The sequence below is a fragment of the Puntigrus tetrazona genome, chromosome 24, assembly GCF_018831695.1.
Source record: "Puntigrus tetrazona isolate hp1 chromosome 24, ASM1883169v1, whole genome shotgun sequence".
NCBI classification, from domain to species: domain Eukaryota; kingdom Metazoa; phylum Chordata; class Actinopteri; order Cypriniformes; family Cyprinidae; genus Puntigrus; species Puntigrus tetrazona.
The window spans coordinates 18290638-18308714 of record NC_056722.1 but is presented as its reverse complement, the minus strand read 5'-3'; the positions used below and the strand labels follow the sequence as shown (position 1 = coordinate 18308714).

Here is an 18077-nt window from a genome sequence, read left to right as displayed (position 1 = left end):
ACTGTAGTCACCGATAGCTGAATATTATCCTCCTAAAGTAAAATAAAACCCGCGTTTGCTGCAAAAGAGATGTCCGTCACAACAACCTCCACTTGCTACGTGCCTAGCAAGAAGTGGTAAAACTTTAAAAGCAGTCAGAGTCGAATAATACATCAAAGCTATTGCTCTGTTGAGATTACGACAGCATAGACTGTTGTATTAAACATAGCGTGGGGATGTTTTGCGTCTTCTTTTGCATTTGAACATTCAAAGATGTATTTCCTTCATTCATTACCTCAAAATCCGTACATGGGTTTGCAGATCTGTTTTAGGATTCGGTCAGATGTGTCTCCTCCAATCAGATTGCAGACAGAGATGCAAAGATACCTGAGTCGTCCGTCTTTGCCTGTTGGACTGTGAAGAGGGCCATTTCTCCCCATTACCTGAGGTGCCCTCTCATATCATGTGCCGGACCTTCTCCTCTTCTGAGACGCTTTGAAAGAGGACACCTGGGCCTCCGGGCAACAGAAGGCTAATGTACTCCGTTAAATCATTTATCACTAAGTGGCAGTGAGGTAGGCTAGGAAAGCAGAGCGGGCCGCCATGGATCTGTCGGGGCAAGGCTGTGGCGTTTAGCGTAGCTAATTGACTGAGAGGGGGAGAGTATGTAAACCAGAGCAATTTCAGCCCACCAAGCACTGATACCCTTCTTTGAGTTTACTCTGAGAAATGGGGCATGGAGTGCTCATTATGCTCAAAGCTTGCTGACAGGAAAAAGGCGAAGAGAAAGTTTTCAACAATTTGAGATGCTGTTTTACGCTCTGATAGCTCAGAAGAAGCATTAGGATCACATTGTCATTTTTTAGATTGAGGGAAACTCTTTCGTTTTGGGTTTCGAAAAGAATTTAGGCAGATTTGACTCATTTTAGATCCCAAAAGACACACGTTTTCTGCCTGTTTGTCTATCTATCTCTGTCTATTTATTTACTGTGTCTGTCTGTCCATCTTTGTCTATTTTTCTATGTCTGTTTATTAATCTACTGTACTGTACTGTACTGTACTGTGTGTGTCTGTCTATCTATCAATATATCTAATTATCGATTTGTCTCTGTCTGCCTATCTCTGTCTACCTTTCAATGTCTAACATTCTGTTTATTAATCTACTGTTCTGTGTGTGTGTGTGTGTGTGTGTGTGTGTGTGTGTGTGTGTGCGCGTGCACATCTATCTATCTATCTATCTATCTATCTATCTATCTATCTATCTATCTATCTATCTATCCGTCTGTCCGTCCAGCCGTCCATCAGTTTAATCTACCATCTACCAATCTATTTAATATTGTAATATATTAACAATTTTCTTTTTAAAAATGGATATACCCGCACATTAGTTGCAGAACTCTCACTTCAGCAGACAGAACTTGTCCAAATACTAATAATATTTGAAAACTATTTTAAAACTGCTTGTGTTTTTAAATAAATAATAATGAAAGTTTTTCAAGGATTTCAGGCTTTTAATGAAACTTCTGGATGGTTACACCACAAATTACATCACCCGTATTTATTTATTTTTTTCAGATATTGAAAACATGTTCATCATAGAATAGAACTGACCCTGATGCCATCCTTAGCAAACACCTTTTTCATTGATAAATTATGGAAAGTTTTGACAGCGATTGTGTAAGACTGAATGTTTGCGAAATATTGCCCTCACTGTTTGCATACGGTGAAACAACAGATTAAACCAAATCTCCTCAACCTCTTACCATTTCTTCTGCATTCACCATATGGGAAGAGCAGCAGCCTCACAGGGGCTTCTCCACCCTCCAGCAGTTGATTGAACAACAGAGCCGCTCCTCCGAGCAGGAACGGGGGGAGATGAAAACAGACTCATTAATAATGAAGGGAGAGTGAGGCTGAGTGCCAGAGCTAGTTTAAGACACAGAGGTATTTCACAAGTTGCTCTGCCTGAAAGTAGGTCAGCCTGTGAGACCAGCACTTTTCAAACTGACTCACCCACACGCCTCAAACGCAGACTTACAGCTCGTCATTCCTTCCCGGTTTTGGGTCTGTTCAGGCCACGATTTGTCAAGAGATCTCCTCGTGTGATGCTTGTGTGTATGTGCAGAGGGTTACATTTGCCTTTTGACCCGTGCAAAATGACAGCAGTTTTATCTCGGCAGTTCCCTGGATGCTGTACTGATGGTTGCTAGTAGGCTGATGCCCTAATGTTATTGGTGGCCAAAGCGGTAGAGAGATTAGTAAATATGTATTTTCTTGACACTACAAATGAACACTCTGGAGGAGAAAGTGTTTGCATAGTATACACACTGCAGCATATATCATAACGATGAGTGATTATTAATTCATGATTCTGACTTGCTTAGGACCATTTCTGACGCAGTTTTCCTTGTAGCTTTTTTATTATATGGACATACACTACTTTTTAAAAGTTTAGGCTGAGTATATAAAAAAAAAAATTAAAGCTGCATTAAAATGTTTTGTTTTTTTGTTTTTTATTTGAAAAAAGTGACAGTAAAAGAAAGTATTTCTATTTCAAATTAATTTGTAATTAATAAGTTTCCACTTATTTTCCCTCAAAATACTAAGCAGCAAATACAGCACTCATAAATAAATTCTTCTTGAGAATTCTGAAGGATTATGTGATACTAAATAGTGTAATAATAGCTGCTGAAAATAGTGAGAATTGCTCTCTAATCTAAGGTGTTATTTTAAATTGAAATATATTTCTAAACCTTTACTGTATTTTTTTAACAAATCAATGTAGCCTTAGTGAAAATAACTTTTTCAAAACATTAAAAGAATTATTTTTGAATGCTAGTGTGTATGTAAATCATGCTGAAGAGTAAAATCACATTAACTTCTCTGTCGTATTACGTTTTCTTCACTGACTTCACAATGACATTTGAATGGCTGCACATTTTCATAAAGTCAAACTTTTCTCACTGTTGCTCATTGAAAAGAAATCAAGTTGCTTTGTCACTGCAGATTTATGTCAGCGTGAATGCCCCTTTCTAAGGATTTGGATGCTGATGGCGATGGATTTTGGGTGTCTTCCTGTCTGACTGACTTGTTTTTCATGTCACATCTTTGTTTCTGTAGTGGGATGGTGTGGGACCGCTGCCAGATACTGCAGAGCCCCCCAAAGGGATTCAGATGCTGTGGCATCCTTCGATAGTAAAGCCCTACCTCACCCTCCTGTCTGAGTGCTCAAACCCTGACACGCTGGAGGGGGCTGCCGGGGCCCTGCAGAACCTGGCTGCTGGGAGTTGGAAGGTAAGCCCTATGGTCAGTCACCTTGTGTATGTATCTGTCTGTGCTGGAGATATGACAACAAATGTATTTTAAAATACAAGTAGATTAGCTGATAATTATCAATTGTTGATTATGCCTTGTGGATTCCATTTTTATGACTCTATCTCTCTGTATTTTATAGATGGATGGATGGATAAATAGATAGACAGACAGATAGACATATAGACAGACAGACAGACAGACAGACCTAAGCATTACAATCTGGTACCTGATATGTTTTCCTTGCTTGTTTTCACTGAAGGTTTTATTCGCTGTTGTCAGGATCTAAATTTATTGAACGGTGCAAGAAGAAATGGTGTAAAATTGCATTTTTCCTGACCTGAGAGGACTTGCTTTCATCAGATGTTTAAACCAGTACCAATCTCTTTTGGCCCCTGCTTCTCTCTTTGTTCTCACATCCTTTTCACCATCTCTCAGCGACAAAAGCTTGTTTTACCTCTGTTGCTCAAGAGCTCTAATCCACCCGATGTGCTCTGCAAGATCAATACTCTCAGATGGAGACAGATGCAATGGGATTGGATTGGTTTTGAAGTCTCATAACAGGTTTAGACCCCCTTCAAGAAGTTAAATGAAAGCGACGTCCCCACGACCCCTCTCCACACCTAAAGGGCATCAGGCTGTATACGTGTTTGCTGTAGGGTTGAGGTTTTTGAGAGACAAACTAGAACGCAAAGAGAGCGATGGACGTGCTCTGTCTGCCTATTTTGTCCAGTTCTCATAATTGGCTGGTCTGTTTGCTCATCTAGAAGAGCCGAAACTGAGCCCTCGTCTAATATGTGTGAACTAAGCTCTCTGTTTATGTTTTCAAAGTCCATCTCGGACAGTGGGATTATCAGATCCCAGGCTGTGTGTACTAGGAAATGGAAACAAAGCCCTTCACTTAAGAAGGATCAGAAAAACACTCAATCGTTAAGAATGCTTTCTCATCGGAAAAACTCCTTTTCAATTACTCTTTCAAGGATATTTCTTTTGTTGCGTTACTTATAATACAAACATACGTGTTATTGAACTGTGACGATCCACATCCATTTTAAGTGCTGTTTTTCCGTTATTAAACTTAGTAACCTACTACCTCTGTGATGTACTTTGCCTGATTTAGAACAATTTCAAGCAATTTGTTTTTTACACCTGCATGGAGAATGGTTTTGGACCAGTGAGATTTCACCGCAGATGGCAAAAAGCCACAGAAATAGAAACTAAGAGACAGACAAAGCGCCCTGTCGCTCGTCACTTGTCGAGGTCACACATGGCTTGTTAGACACCGTATTAAGCACCATCCAAAAAAAACATGCAAAAAAACTCATAAGTGATTTATTTGACACACTCTACATAGGCACAGTATTTTTTCAGTACTGGATAATTATGAAAAAGTTATGGTATGGAAAATATTTGTGTTTCCAGATTATTGCCCCCCCCATTTTATTTTCTAAAACACAAAAATGAGACTTTCAAAAAATAAATTCATTATACAAGCAGAGTTTAGCAATTGTTTAAAAGTTTGAATAAATTTAAAACACTTTGTCTTTATCGTAAGCCATGTCACTTAAACTAGTAACAGATAAAGGGAGCATGCAGCCATTCAAAGACTGTAGCATTTAAGAAAACCAGTGTATGCCATAAAAGTGTATTTTATTTATTTTTAAAAGTGATTTTAACTTTTTATTCATCACATGAATAAATTAAATTTTAAAACATATTAAAATAGTTATTTTAAATTGTAAAAGTATTTAACAGTATGTAACAACGTTACAGTATTTTTGATTAAATAAAACTAGAGTCTTTTTTTAAAAACGTATCACTGTCTACGTTTTGGAAAAGGACGAAAACATGGAATGGTTTTAAATTTGTTGAAAAAAGACAACCTTGACAACCTAGCATCTGAAACAACTTTGAGTTCCATTTACTAGGAAGGCAGCTTACAAGGTTTTAGAGAGAGCCTCTGTCATTGTGTTTTTGTCTCTCTTTTTTTATGCACACATACAGAGGTCATCAGAAATGAATGTGAGGGGATGCCTGCTGGGCCGTATGCTGCGGTCTCCCCCTTTACAGCAGAAGTGCAGGGTAGCAGAGAGTCTAATCTAAGCTGACACTCCGTCACTGATAAAGGCTGATCCCACAGCTGGGGTCATACATAGAGAACCTCAGAGAGTTAAAGCTCTGAGCTAGTATTAGTCTTTCACTGTAACCTGGGGTGCGTGATTACACTGTCAGCAGGGTGCCGATCCAAAATGAGACACTTTACAGACATTTGCCCACATGGCATATCCAACTATGACAATACACTTCATGGTCTCCTGAAAACTGCTGATATGTAGAATTATATATAGCGAAGTGGCCAAAAGGTGTCATTTGTCATATTTAGTGACTAATACCTGTTTATTTGTGTGTGTGTGTGTGTGTCTCCCCTAGTGGTCAGTGTATATCCGTGCGGCGGTGAGAAAAGAGAAGGGTCTGCCCATCCTTGTGGAGCTGCTGAGGATAGACAACGACCGTGTGGTGTGTGCCGTCGCTACCGCACTCAGAAACATGGCCTTGGACATCAGAAATAAAGAGTTAATCGGTACGGCCTTTTTTTCTCTCCCTTGACTGTCGTCTTTTATTTTATCAGTCGCTATGATTCACTTTGTTTCAAACGGTTCAGATCCATTGGATTTGTAGAGCTCTGGGTTAACAGCTGTGGTCTCTTTGGCTTCTCTGTAATGAAGTCCAGTCTCTTATGCTTTAGCCAGTGTGGTAAAGAGGGCCGTTCATAGCTCTCAGCTCAAAGGAAGATAACTGTCATTTTATTATTACACATTTCGTGGCCACTCATCATTTTAAATTGTCTAGCTGGCATCAGGCTGCACTTGCACATTCTATGCTTGGCAGATGGAGAACTGTTTATATACTGTATATGGTTTTTTGGTTTTGTTTGGGGTTTTTCTTGCCAACTGACTTTACATAAAGTGACATGCAGTTGCAGTTGTGCATGGAGGTTACTCAAAGGGTCATTCAAAGGTTTGAATTGTTTTGGGGTTTTTTTATTGTTATTGTTTGTTTTTATTTGGGGGTTTGCTCTGTTTTAGATTTATTGTTTTTGTTTGTTTTTTGGCCATGACTCCAAACAAAAATTACAAAAACATTCTCACTTTAATGGGGTCATATAATGCATTTTTTATTATTTCTTATGCATTTTTATTTTCTAATGTTCTTTGAGGTGTGATTTTACAATTTAAAAAAACATCATTTAAAAGTAATAACCTATTTTCTATCCTGTTTTTGAGCCTCTCTGCAGAACAGTCTGTTTTTATCGGCGGGACGCATTCAAAACTCGCAATTATACTTCCTCTGTTATAATTGGCTGATAATTTCAGTAATTAACAACAGATGGTTGCTGCATTGACATACAATAACATTGGTCATATACTGTATAGGTTAAAAACGTGTTAAGACTCAGCATATATCAAACAATCTGGAACAGACAGTGCAAAAGTGTTGCAACATTGTCACTGAATCCAGTATAATGCGACTCAGCACTGCATCATCTTTTACTTTCAGTCTCTCTAACAGGCTGCATCAGTTTTGTATAAAAACAAACCTGTAATAAATGAAAGCATGTTACAGTAATGGAATCGGGGGCTTTCTTAATTTTACTCCGTGTTTACATCGGATGTGAGCACACAATGCAACTGTAGATGACAGAACCCATTATAATCAGCAATTGGACACAATGAATGCGGCACAGTTTGACAAAAAAAGCATGACGTACTCCAACTATTCGTACTGCTTCAGACCTGAAAGAGAAATCAATTCGCGACATGACACAACAGCGAGACTATTCAAGACTAAGCAATCCTGGTAAAACATCCTCAGATGATTCATGGCCAAATTTGATGCAACAGTTCATTCTTACAACACATGTACAAATAAATTTTGTTGCTGAAGTGTGCTACCAAGGTATCAATCAGATAAAATATATCTTTGTGTAAGACATTCCAGTTGTGTACACATAAGGCAGTTAAGTCCTGCACCCTTCAGAGTGCTCACTTTAAGTGCTCTGTCCTTCAAAATGAGTAGTGCATAGTTATGTTCACTTTCAGTGGAATTTGCCCAATATCTTGTTAAGTGCTACTTCATCACGTTTCCACTGTTTGGGACAAGATTAACATGGAAGAGATGAGAGTTTCATCGCTTGGCACTCTGCACCGCATTAGGAGAGCTCAGGTTATGCCTCTAAATAGCGAGGACAATGTGTTTTGTCACTTTCATGGTCACTGCTGACTAAGAATTAGCCTTTTCTGTTTCTGTAAGCACACAGTGCAGGTAGTTCCCTCATTATTTACGCTCAGCGTAGAGGTGAAGCGAGCCAAAGTGACTCCGTACTTGTTCAGGATAGCATAATTATCGGTCTCCTTCATGTTTACATCCACACCTGTCCGTAATTGATATTGTTTCCTACAAACATGTGTCAGAAGCTTTGAGTTTCCGGCAATTGGGAGTTGACCTTGCCTTCATACAGAGATGCAGGTGTTTGGCAGTACACTGCTTCTGAATTAGACATATTAACGAGTACATGACACAGCATCACTAGGCTCTGTCTGAATGACAGGAAGTGGTCCGCCGCGGTCCCCGTTGTCACATGTTGACCCGCCGCATCAGGTGCTTAATTAGAGCTTGTTTTCTTCCTTCCCTTATCCCATCTCACACTGATTCACACCATTTGAAATTCTCCCAGTGACATCACCGGCAGACTATTGATCTCACCCACTAATAAACGTGGCTTCCCTGGCGAGTCTCGCCGTCTCCATGGCAACGGCTCCCTAGTCTCGTTCTGCCACTGGTTTTAGGCTCCCCAAACAACTGGTTTGCATTTGCCACCTGGAGTCCGCCTAGATTTGCACATCACCCAACTCATTTTAGATTATGCAGATCACATTGACTTCATTATACATTGCCATGGAAATGTGCTTCCTGTCTTTGTAGATTTAACATGCGTGTCAGTGTATTATGCAAAAATAACTTGCATACAGTACATGTGATGCTCACATAAATTGATATTTTTATCAGATTGCATAGTCTTTATAGAGTACATTTAGGCTCTGAATTGATTTGTATTGACAAGTGTGTGCAGTAAACACAGTCTGTGACTGGCAGCTATTCTCACACTTTGCTTTTTTAGACAGTTCAACATGGCCATCCATCAAAAGCCTTTGAGAGTCATGAGCAATAAAATCACGCAAGATCCCTGTTTTTTCAAACTTCTCCCACAGTCTCTTCCTTTCATCCACGATTTCTTACATGTTTGATCACTGAATCTGTATTTGAGCTCATTTCACATTTAGCTCAGGGATGGAAACTGGGCACATGAAATGCATGTAAATGACCTGCCGTTTGTTTGATCACATATTCAAATAAAGATTGATTGTTTGTATAAATGAATTTAACAACGTAAGCTCAAAATATCAGCCTATATAATGGAGCTTTGATACTGTATGCTGATAAACAGCACATTGTAAGATCATAAAATTCAGACAAGCTTCTTTGGTGTCAGACGCCTCTCTTTTACACGAGGTTAAAAGAAAATTAATTCTGATGCATTTGAATTAATTTAGGTTTTATGTGTACTTTTGAAACCTCATTGACATTTATAGACTATGAGGTACAGTACAAATGTAATCTCTGTTTCTGCTTTGACCTTTTCTCTTCTGATTTATAATTATTTTTCTAGCTTTTTTTGTCCCTCTTTCTATCTACAGGATTAAGATTGATGACATTAAAGCCAAGAGAGAGTAGCACTCATAATATTTTTTCCCTAAATATGTGGAGATTTAAAATTAAAAGTTACATTTTATGTTTTAAGATTTTAGTTAGACTACATTATATGTAGTATGCATATTTCATTATTTAATCTGTGTTTTATGCCTATAATGCATTTTTTCTTTTACTCTTTCTTTTTGATATTAAGTTTCTGTTTTTACGCATTTGCATGCTTTTTTAAAATATTAAATCTAAATACAAATAAATTCCATACATTAAATATAAATCCTCTATTATATATTCCAAACTCATGATCATTAATAATAACCTACATATTTGTTCATTTGTTCTCTTTGCTCTTTTTCTGTACATATTCACTCTCGTTTTATCTACACACAAGCATCAATCTGGCAATCAGTCTAAAATGGCGAACTCAATTAACCTGCCTTGAAGTTCCCGATGTGGGCAAAATATCCAAATTTGGTTCCAGTGGCTGAATTGTAAACGTGATGTATAAAATCCCCCAAGATGCTGTTTGACATGCACAAAATGAGGCGCAGCAGGCGTGAATGAATGCAGAATCACGTTAAGCATATCATTGGATGTGCAACAGAGTAGTGCAATTTGTAATCGGAATGGCTCTCCAAACTTTCAGGTGGCAAAACTTGAAATAGGAGGGTATTGGTGTGGGCATGTGGACCATGATGAGACACGTTCTTCAGAGGACTAGCAGACAAAGCTCGGTGGATTTGTTGAAAATGTTTGAAGTTGTGCTGTAACTTTGAGAACCAGCTTTACTGGGCTTGTTTCAAAGGTCCGACATTTCAGTTGATGGAGAGGGATTTGAAAAGTTCTGATCCATCATTGAAAGTTTCATCCCGGATTTGATGACTGAAAGACTCATATTTGCCGCCCACCTGCAAAGGATGAGAAAAGAGGGGATGTGCTCGACAGACTGGCCTTTAGAGAAATAACTAAGTGTGTGCGTGTCTGTGACCAATCGCCTTCCTCTCTCGCTTCAATTTGCAGCCAATCTTCCCATCTCTCACACGCTCCCTCATGCATCCGTTTGGTCATTTTTCCATCTTCCCTTCCTTTATCTGTTTTCTCTCTCTTTCATTAGGAGATTGCCAGAGGTGTCTCGAAGCAAAAGAGCTGCTTTATAATAATGACACTAGAAAATCGCCACTTTATCTCTTCCTTGGCCAAATCCAGCCGTTCAATCCATCTCTCTATCTATCCCGGCCGCCACTCCACAAGGTGGCTCTGTTAGAAATTGCATCCATAGGTCTTTCGCTTTTAATCCAATATGACAGACATCAAAGGCGGTAATAGAGAGCGATATAGCGCTTGAAAGCCACGCTGCCGGATGTTCTCCTTTCAAATGGTCTCCATGGTGGCTGATTTCCAATTTAATTTGTTCCCTAACCTTTGAGAATAATTTTGTTTTAAGGTCTGTCTTCGAATGCTTTGTTGTTTGTACTTCTCTTTTATGTCCAAGTCGGCTATTTTCTGCCAATGGGGTTTGAACCTGCTGTTAGCTTCATTAAAAAAACACTCTTTGGATCAATTTAAATGTTATTGCAGGATAAAGGCTCACAAAGATGCTGCCCAAAGCCTTTCACCACTGTGTGACATTTTAAACCAAGCCGGGAACCCTCGGGCCTTCATGGAACGTTTTACCAACTCCCTTTGAACTCCGACTGAGAATATTAATGCTCTTCATATTATTCAGATCCACTATAATATGAAAGTATATAATGCCGTACTCCTCATTATATACCTTGTCAGCCACCTGTACATGTTCTTTCCAGAGAAACAGAGGGTAGTACTCATTTTTTAGTACTCAAGACTAAAAATAATAAAGAAAGAAAGAACAAAAATGAAATTAAAGCTGGAAATAAAGTTCAGTTTCCACATTTTTTTTAGATCGATGAGCTTTGTACAAATCGACTCCCTTTTCGGAAGGCAGGCTTAGAGGAGAATCAATGTACATTATGTGAGAAATAATGTGTTTTTTGCACCTTAAACCTTTTTGCATAAACACATTGCATTACACCAAATACAAAATATGATGTTATTTTTAACAACATAATATGACCCCTTTAATAAATTATTACTTTATTCAGCCTAATTATAGATACATTTTATAGATATTCCACAAAAAAGCAGCAGTGGAAGACTTGAGTAATGATGCTGAAAATTCAGCTCGGATCGCAGGAATAAATGACATTTTTAAAATATAATTAAATAGAAAACGGATATATTGTATAGTTTACAATAATAGGGATGTAGCAATTTAAAAACAACATTTTAAAATATTAAATATATGTTTATTTGCAAAAGTCATGCTAACAACTATAAATATATCTTTAAGTATAACATTTTTTATCAAATAAATTCATCCTTGAGGAACATAACAGACTTTTTTCAAAAATATTCAAAGATCTTAAAAACTTTTGAACGCTGAAAAGTAAAATACATTGTTATGATGCTGTATGCCTGTATGAAAGCTTAAAACGTAATACTGAAAGTCATAAAGTATGTAACCCCTGTTCTGTTATTTTATTCTTTTAACTGACAAATTTAGCAATATAGCTCACAAGTCAGCTTTTTTGTCCTTTCTGGAGCTCTTAAGTATCATTATATACTGCGTAAAAATTCTTTCAATATTTCCACTTTTGTGTTATACAGAAAGAGCATCCTATTTTGGAATGTCATGAATGTGAGGAAAATTACAACACTGAACTTTGCCTTTAATGTCCTTTATGTCGACTAACTTGGCCACCTAGAATTTAGTGTACATAAAAGCAGCAATAACGAAAGGACACTCTCTCTCTTTGTAAATGTCCGTGGGTGCATGTGTATTTCTGGTGCTCATGATGGCCCAGGGCCTTGTAGCTGATTGCCTGTTTTGTGGGAGAATGGGCTTTTATAAGCTGGAGGGTCTGCACTTACCTCTGATTACCACTAAGCCCTCGTATTCCCAAGAGCTGGTAGATGAGGCACTCTAGTGAGTCAAGGTTAGCCTTGAGTCATATACAGTCGCCAGATCTCATCGTCATGTAGCAGAACCGTCCGGCTTACTCCATAAAGAGACTCTTCATTTATCACGAGGAGTGTGAATGTGTTACTTACAGCCCTTTTTACTTCTCCTCTGTTGTTTTTTTATGCTCGGGCTGAATTTGAGATTTCTGCACGCATGTTCAGTATTAAACCTGTTCGAACTGCAGTAATTCCTGTTCTTGAAAATCAGCAGCTTGTACTTGAAGAGACTCTACGCTCATGATTACTCGTAATCATGCAATTTTATGGGCCCTATTTTAACGATCTAAACGCAAAGTCTAAAGCACATGCCGCAGGTGCACTCAGGGTGTGTCCAGATCTACTTTTGCTATTTTAATGACGGGGAAAATGGCGCATTCTCTGAATGGGCTGCCCCTATTTTCTTTTCTATTTTAATTTTTAAGTTTCTTTAGTTTACTTAGGCTGTGTTTATTTGGTCAAAATTAAAGTAAAACAGTAATATTGTTAAAATTTTAAATAATAATAATTTGATAATTAAAAATAATAATTTGTATTTTAATATAATTTTAAAATATTTAATTTCTTTGGTAGCAAAGCAGAATTTTCTGTAGCCATTAGTCTTTAGTGTCACATGATTTTTCAGAATCATTCTAATATCCTGCTTTTCTACACAAGAAACATTTGTTGTCAATGTCAACATTATTGTCAATGTTTTACTGCTTAATATTTTTGTTGAGCCAGTAATATAATATCACTTAACGGTATAAGATATAATAACAATAAGATATAAGTAACAATATTAATACTTATACTTTATTACTAAGAATAGACTGAACTGATTAAAATTGACTGTAAATAATTTTACATATACATGAACAAATAAATATAAGAATATCCTTCTGCTTCAACATATATTTGTATGTTGAAGCAGAAGGGGTTTTTTTCCACTTTCGGTGTAATGACGAAGTTTTGTTGGAGATTAAATGAACTAGAGATGATATCACTGATCAATAATTTTACAGGTTTTTCTTATTCGGTAAATATCAAGTTTTTCACAGTTCTTCATTCAGAGAAATCTCACATCTCATTGGACTGCTTCCATATTGTCAGCTCACGCAAGACAGACGATTTTGCCTGCGGGTACAAGATAAGGAGACACCAATTAACTGGAAGCTTATTGGTGATAAAACAGAGCCCTTCTGCAGTATGCTTCATGTTGAAAATGATGTCTGTGTTTCTCCTTCTGAGACCATTTGGAATTAGCGGAAAGAATTGAACAGCCTTAGATTAATTTCATTAGCTGTGTGCTTCTGTGATAGAATAATAGGGTGCCAGAAGGAGAAGGACTCTTCAGTGTTTCAAAGGTCAAAATATTGGAGCGCTTGGATGATTAAAGTGGCAGCATGAAATCTGGAAAATACTCTGTTGCAAACTAGTTTCTTGTACTACTTGAAATCGGACGGCTGCTTCACAGAAATATCTTGTAGGCTTTTGTTCATACACAAGTTTTTTCATTAATACAGATGTCCACATAATAGCATTTCATGTTTTGTTCTCATTTAAATGTAAAAATTCTCTGGAGCTGCAAAACAACAACAAAATGAAAAATGTAGACACTTAGAATCTTTGCTAGTGGGCTTCCCTGAAGCTATTTACATTTTTTCCAATGCAGAACTAAACATGTGCATGGCAGGTGATTCTAGACCTTAGATCTCCTTAAGTGCAAACAACAAATATAAAATGCCTTATTTTGAGATAGCAGTACCATTATTTCTGTTGTTGAGATCACGGTAATGCAAAAACTTCTACAGTCCCTTTACTGAAGCGATATAAAAAAAAAATACATATGCCGGCCTGCAAGTCATGACATTGTGAATGAGCAATTATATTGGTTTTAATTGTATGATGAAGATTTCGTATTCTCTTAAATACTCTTTTCTCTTTATTTCTTTATCTTTTAATTTCTTTTCATTTATTTATATCATAGAATAAAACCTCACAATATGTCCTTCTATCTCCCAGTGTGGCTTGTTATCTCATAATGTGACTATCCCTTACCTAAGCCACACTGTGAGATATAATGTTGTTATCACAGAACAAAACACTCACAGGACTATACACAATCAAGTATCCCACAGAGCTGTGTAATAATATCTCACAATATGACTTTACAGTACTGTGTGCCTTGAAATCTTACAGTGTGGCTTGCTATCTCATAACATACCTTTAAAGGAATAGTTCAGCCAAAAATGAAAATTCTGCCATCATTTACTCACTTTTAAGTGGTTCCAAACCTGTATAAATTTCTTTGTTCTGCCAAAAACACTGAGAAAGATATTTAGTTTGCAACCAGGCCTTTTGTGGTCACCATTGATACATATAGTATTTTTTTCTGCTATGGAAGTGGCCCAAAACAGCCTGGTTACATTGTGGAATATCTGGTTTCTTTTTTAAAAATAGCTTCCCTTGTGTTCAGCAGAACAAAGAAATGTATACAGATTAGGAACTACATCATACCTCACAGTGGGACTTTATATCTCAAAGTGTGACTCAATATCTCATAATGTCCTTATCCCAAACTGGCACTTTATCTCATAATATGGCTTTCAATCTTTTAATGTACTGTATCTCAATATTTAAATGTGTGTATCACAATTAAATGGTATTTTTATGGATTAATATGGCTTTGTCTAATAATGTGACTGTATCTCACAGTGTGCCTTAAGGGATAATGTACACCCAGCAGAATGTGACTTTTATCTTAGTGTAACAGTGTAAGTATTGTATTTTTAGATTTTAACCTCAAGTCTTGATTCCTGTCCACTGTGCATGTAGATCAATGCTAATATTTCAAGTGGCTGTAATTCCAAGGTAAATTACTGTTGTCCTCCTTTGTATGACATTAAAATTCTGTGTAAACAAACATTATATTTGCCGCTTTGATGTGGCTTCTATGTGGACTAAAACCTCTCTAGGCAAATTTAACTATAATATAATTGGCTCATAACGCCGTGAGTGGGTGTCCCATACACCACTGGGTGAGGAAAGAGCACTCAACATCCTGTAGCGATCATTGCGCTTGTGATTGCCTGTTAATATCACTTAGTGTGTTACGACACAGATTTGTCTCATGTTTCACCGACACAAACACATAAACTCAAGAATCATATTGTTTCTCCCACTGGTCAACTTCTTTTTTCAGTGCCACTGAGTGTTGCCAAGTCAATTTAAATTACACATCCCCTGCTGTTCTTTTAATGTCAGAGCTTTCTCACTTTCTTATATTTTCTTCCCTTTGTTCAAGTAGCGTGAGTCATATATCCACGCTGCAGTCAGGATAACACCCCCTCCATAGAAATCCAGCGATGCTTAAAGCGACACATCTGACACTTTCGAATTGTTGCAGCTCCTGCATTATTACACTGTAGATTAAGAATAAATTGTAGCACTAAAATGTCATCCTGACTATTCGTAATTTTTCCGGTGCTAATCACCATATTCTCATATGCTGTCTGTCTTTTGTCTTTGCGTAGGTAAGTATGCCATGCGGGACCTCGTGCACCGGCTCCCAGGTGGGAGCAATGCTAGCGGAAGCAGCGGGAGTACGGCAAACAGCACAGCGGGTAAAACCATGTGCGATGACACCGTTACGGCTATATGCTGCGCCCTACACGAGGTCATCACCAAGAACATGGAGAACGCCAAGGCCTTACGAGACGCCGGTGGCATTGAGAAGCTCATCGGTATTGCTAGGAGTAAAGGAGACAAGTAAGTCATCTTTTTTTATAATAAGCTTACCATCTTATCTCTAACTAATAACATGGCCCGAAGTACGCAGTAGTTTTTGCTCGTGTTTTCATGGACCTTTATTTTGTTCACCAGAAACTGTGCATTGCTTGTGGAAACATTTTATTTTCTAGCTGCACAGTTGTACTTTTATTCCAGCACCTTTTAAAAGAAATGCACGGAATGAGTCAGACCTCAATAAGCATTTCATGAGCTTCAAGGCCACATTGTCTACAGATGTTCGGCTACATCATATATACATCTGCAACGCGCCCGACACGAGTCGCTTATTCAGTGCCTGCCGAACTGAAATGAAGAAAAGCAAACTTGGAGGAAGAACGCATTCACTTTTGCCTTAGCTGACAAAAAGCTGTTATTTGGTTTGCTGCATCCTTCAGAATAAAGCTAAATATCATGAGGATGTATGTAACTGTGATTCAAGAGAGTTAAGGGATTTTATCTGCAATGATAATGCGGAAAAACACTCCATTAAAAAAAACCTATGCAGCACAGCCTTGATTCTGACTTATTGGTTTTTTGAATCATAAAAAGATATAAAGAGTGATTCACATGAGATTTTTTGGTATTTTATTATTTTGGTTTATTACTTTATTATTTTATTTATATTATTTTGAGCATAACATGCACAAACAATTTTGTTGTCTGCATTGAGTTTGAAACTATGTCTATAAACCAAATTTCTCTTCTTTTGTTTTCTTATTTGATAACTTCTTAGCAGGATTATAGCATAATTAAAAAAGGTGTAGGGACCAGTTCTCACTAGTTGCTTATTAGCATGCCTAATATTAACACTGGCTGTTTATTAGTATTTATAAATCAATATTTTGCATGGCCATATTTCTCCTCCTTAATCCTACCCAATACCTAAACTTAGCAACTATCTTACTTACCTTAACACCTAAGTATTAATAAGCAGCAGTTTACTAACTACCTTACTAACTATTAATAAGCAGCAGACATAAGTTAATGGTTTGTTAATAAAAAAAAGACCTTAAAGTGTGACCAAAAATATAGTATTATTGTATTTATTTATTTTATTGGTGACACTTTAGAATAGGGAACACTTTTTTACTTTTAACTCAGACTTTTACCTCAATAAATTCTTAATTTTCTGCTTATTAATAGTTAATAAGGGAGTTGTTAAGTTTAGGTATTGGGTAGGATTAGGCATGTAGAATAAGTTCATTTATAATAAAGCATTAAAATGTGCTTAATTACTACTAATTAATAACTAATATTCTACTAATATGTTTGCTAATAAGCAACTAGTTAACAGACCTTAAAATAAAGCATTACCATTTTATTTTTTTATATTTTTTTGTGCTCAATATGTATAGATTTGGGGTATTAATATAGATTATTCAGATGGTATTCAGTTGCAATACATGGCATGTTATTATATGCAACAGGTGATTCAAATGAGCATCATCCAATTATGTTTTATAATATTCATTGATCAAGCCTTTCTATATGCCGCTTGCTTTAGTCTCTTAGAAACCCCAAGTAAGGAGTCTGACAGTGAGTGAGTGATGAAACTGTCAAAGACATTAGTCCGACCCTCATCAAACCGACACTTCATGTGACTGCTTTATATCCCCATCAGCTATTCATACACTGTGCCCACCCCGTCGGAGCCAATATGGCGCTGACAGCTGCTTCCAGTTTCCTGCTGAGAGGTTATCAAAGGGACAAGCCACTCGGGTGCTTGTTTGTCTGGATATAGCACAAATGCAACCAGTTGATTTAGTACAGGCACATAGCAGCAACCAGTGTGCTTGTTCTGATATGCATCAGATTTGATGGCTTTTTTGATTTGAAGTGGATTGCTTTGGTGCAGATTTTGATATGCTCACACATCATTCATGGCAAAGTAATGAACTCACCGCTCTTGGCTGAATAACTTGCTTTGGGGTTTTTTTGTTATAATTTGCTATTTTAAAAGACACAAATAAGAGAAGCTGCTTTTATATACAGTGTGCCTTAAAAATATCCAGATATACTAGTCATTCTGCGAATCTGACAGGCTTTACTTTGCCAAAGTGAGGGGTTTAATTTGAGACAAGCCCGAATCAAGTGAAGATCTAAGAGTGTTAAAATCCATGTTGAAAGATGAGGGGAGGGACAAATCAAACATGCAGCTCCACCTCTAAGAATCCATTTTGTCATTTATGAGAGGAAATGGTGAAGGATGAGCG

The 18077-nt window shown here is 37.3% G+C and overlaps 1 protein-coding gene across 3 annotated transcripts in view; it reads left to right on the top strand.

Moving 5' to 3' along the window:
* ctnnd2a (catenin (cadherin-associated protein), delta 2a) overlaps positions 1–18077 on the top strand; it is a 245003-nt gene that overhangs the window by 207076 nt on the left and 19850 nt on the right. For 2 of the 3 annotated variants that reach the window (XM_043227002.1, XM_043227005.1), the window contains 3 exons: positions 3100–3285; positions 5722–5872; positions 15609–15843. In XM_043227002.1, the coding sequence (XP_043082937.1) occupies positions 3100–3285; positions 5722–5872; positions 15609–15843 (572 nt within the window). The remainder of the gene's footprint in view (positions 1–3099; positions 3286–5721; positions 5873–15608; positions 15844–18077) is intronic. The other variant, XM_043227004.1, reaches the window with a different exon arrangement.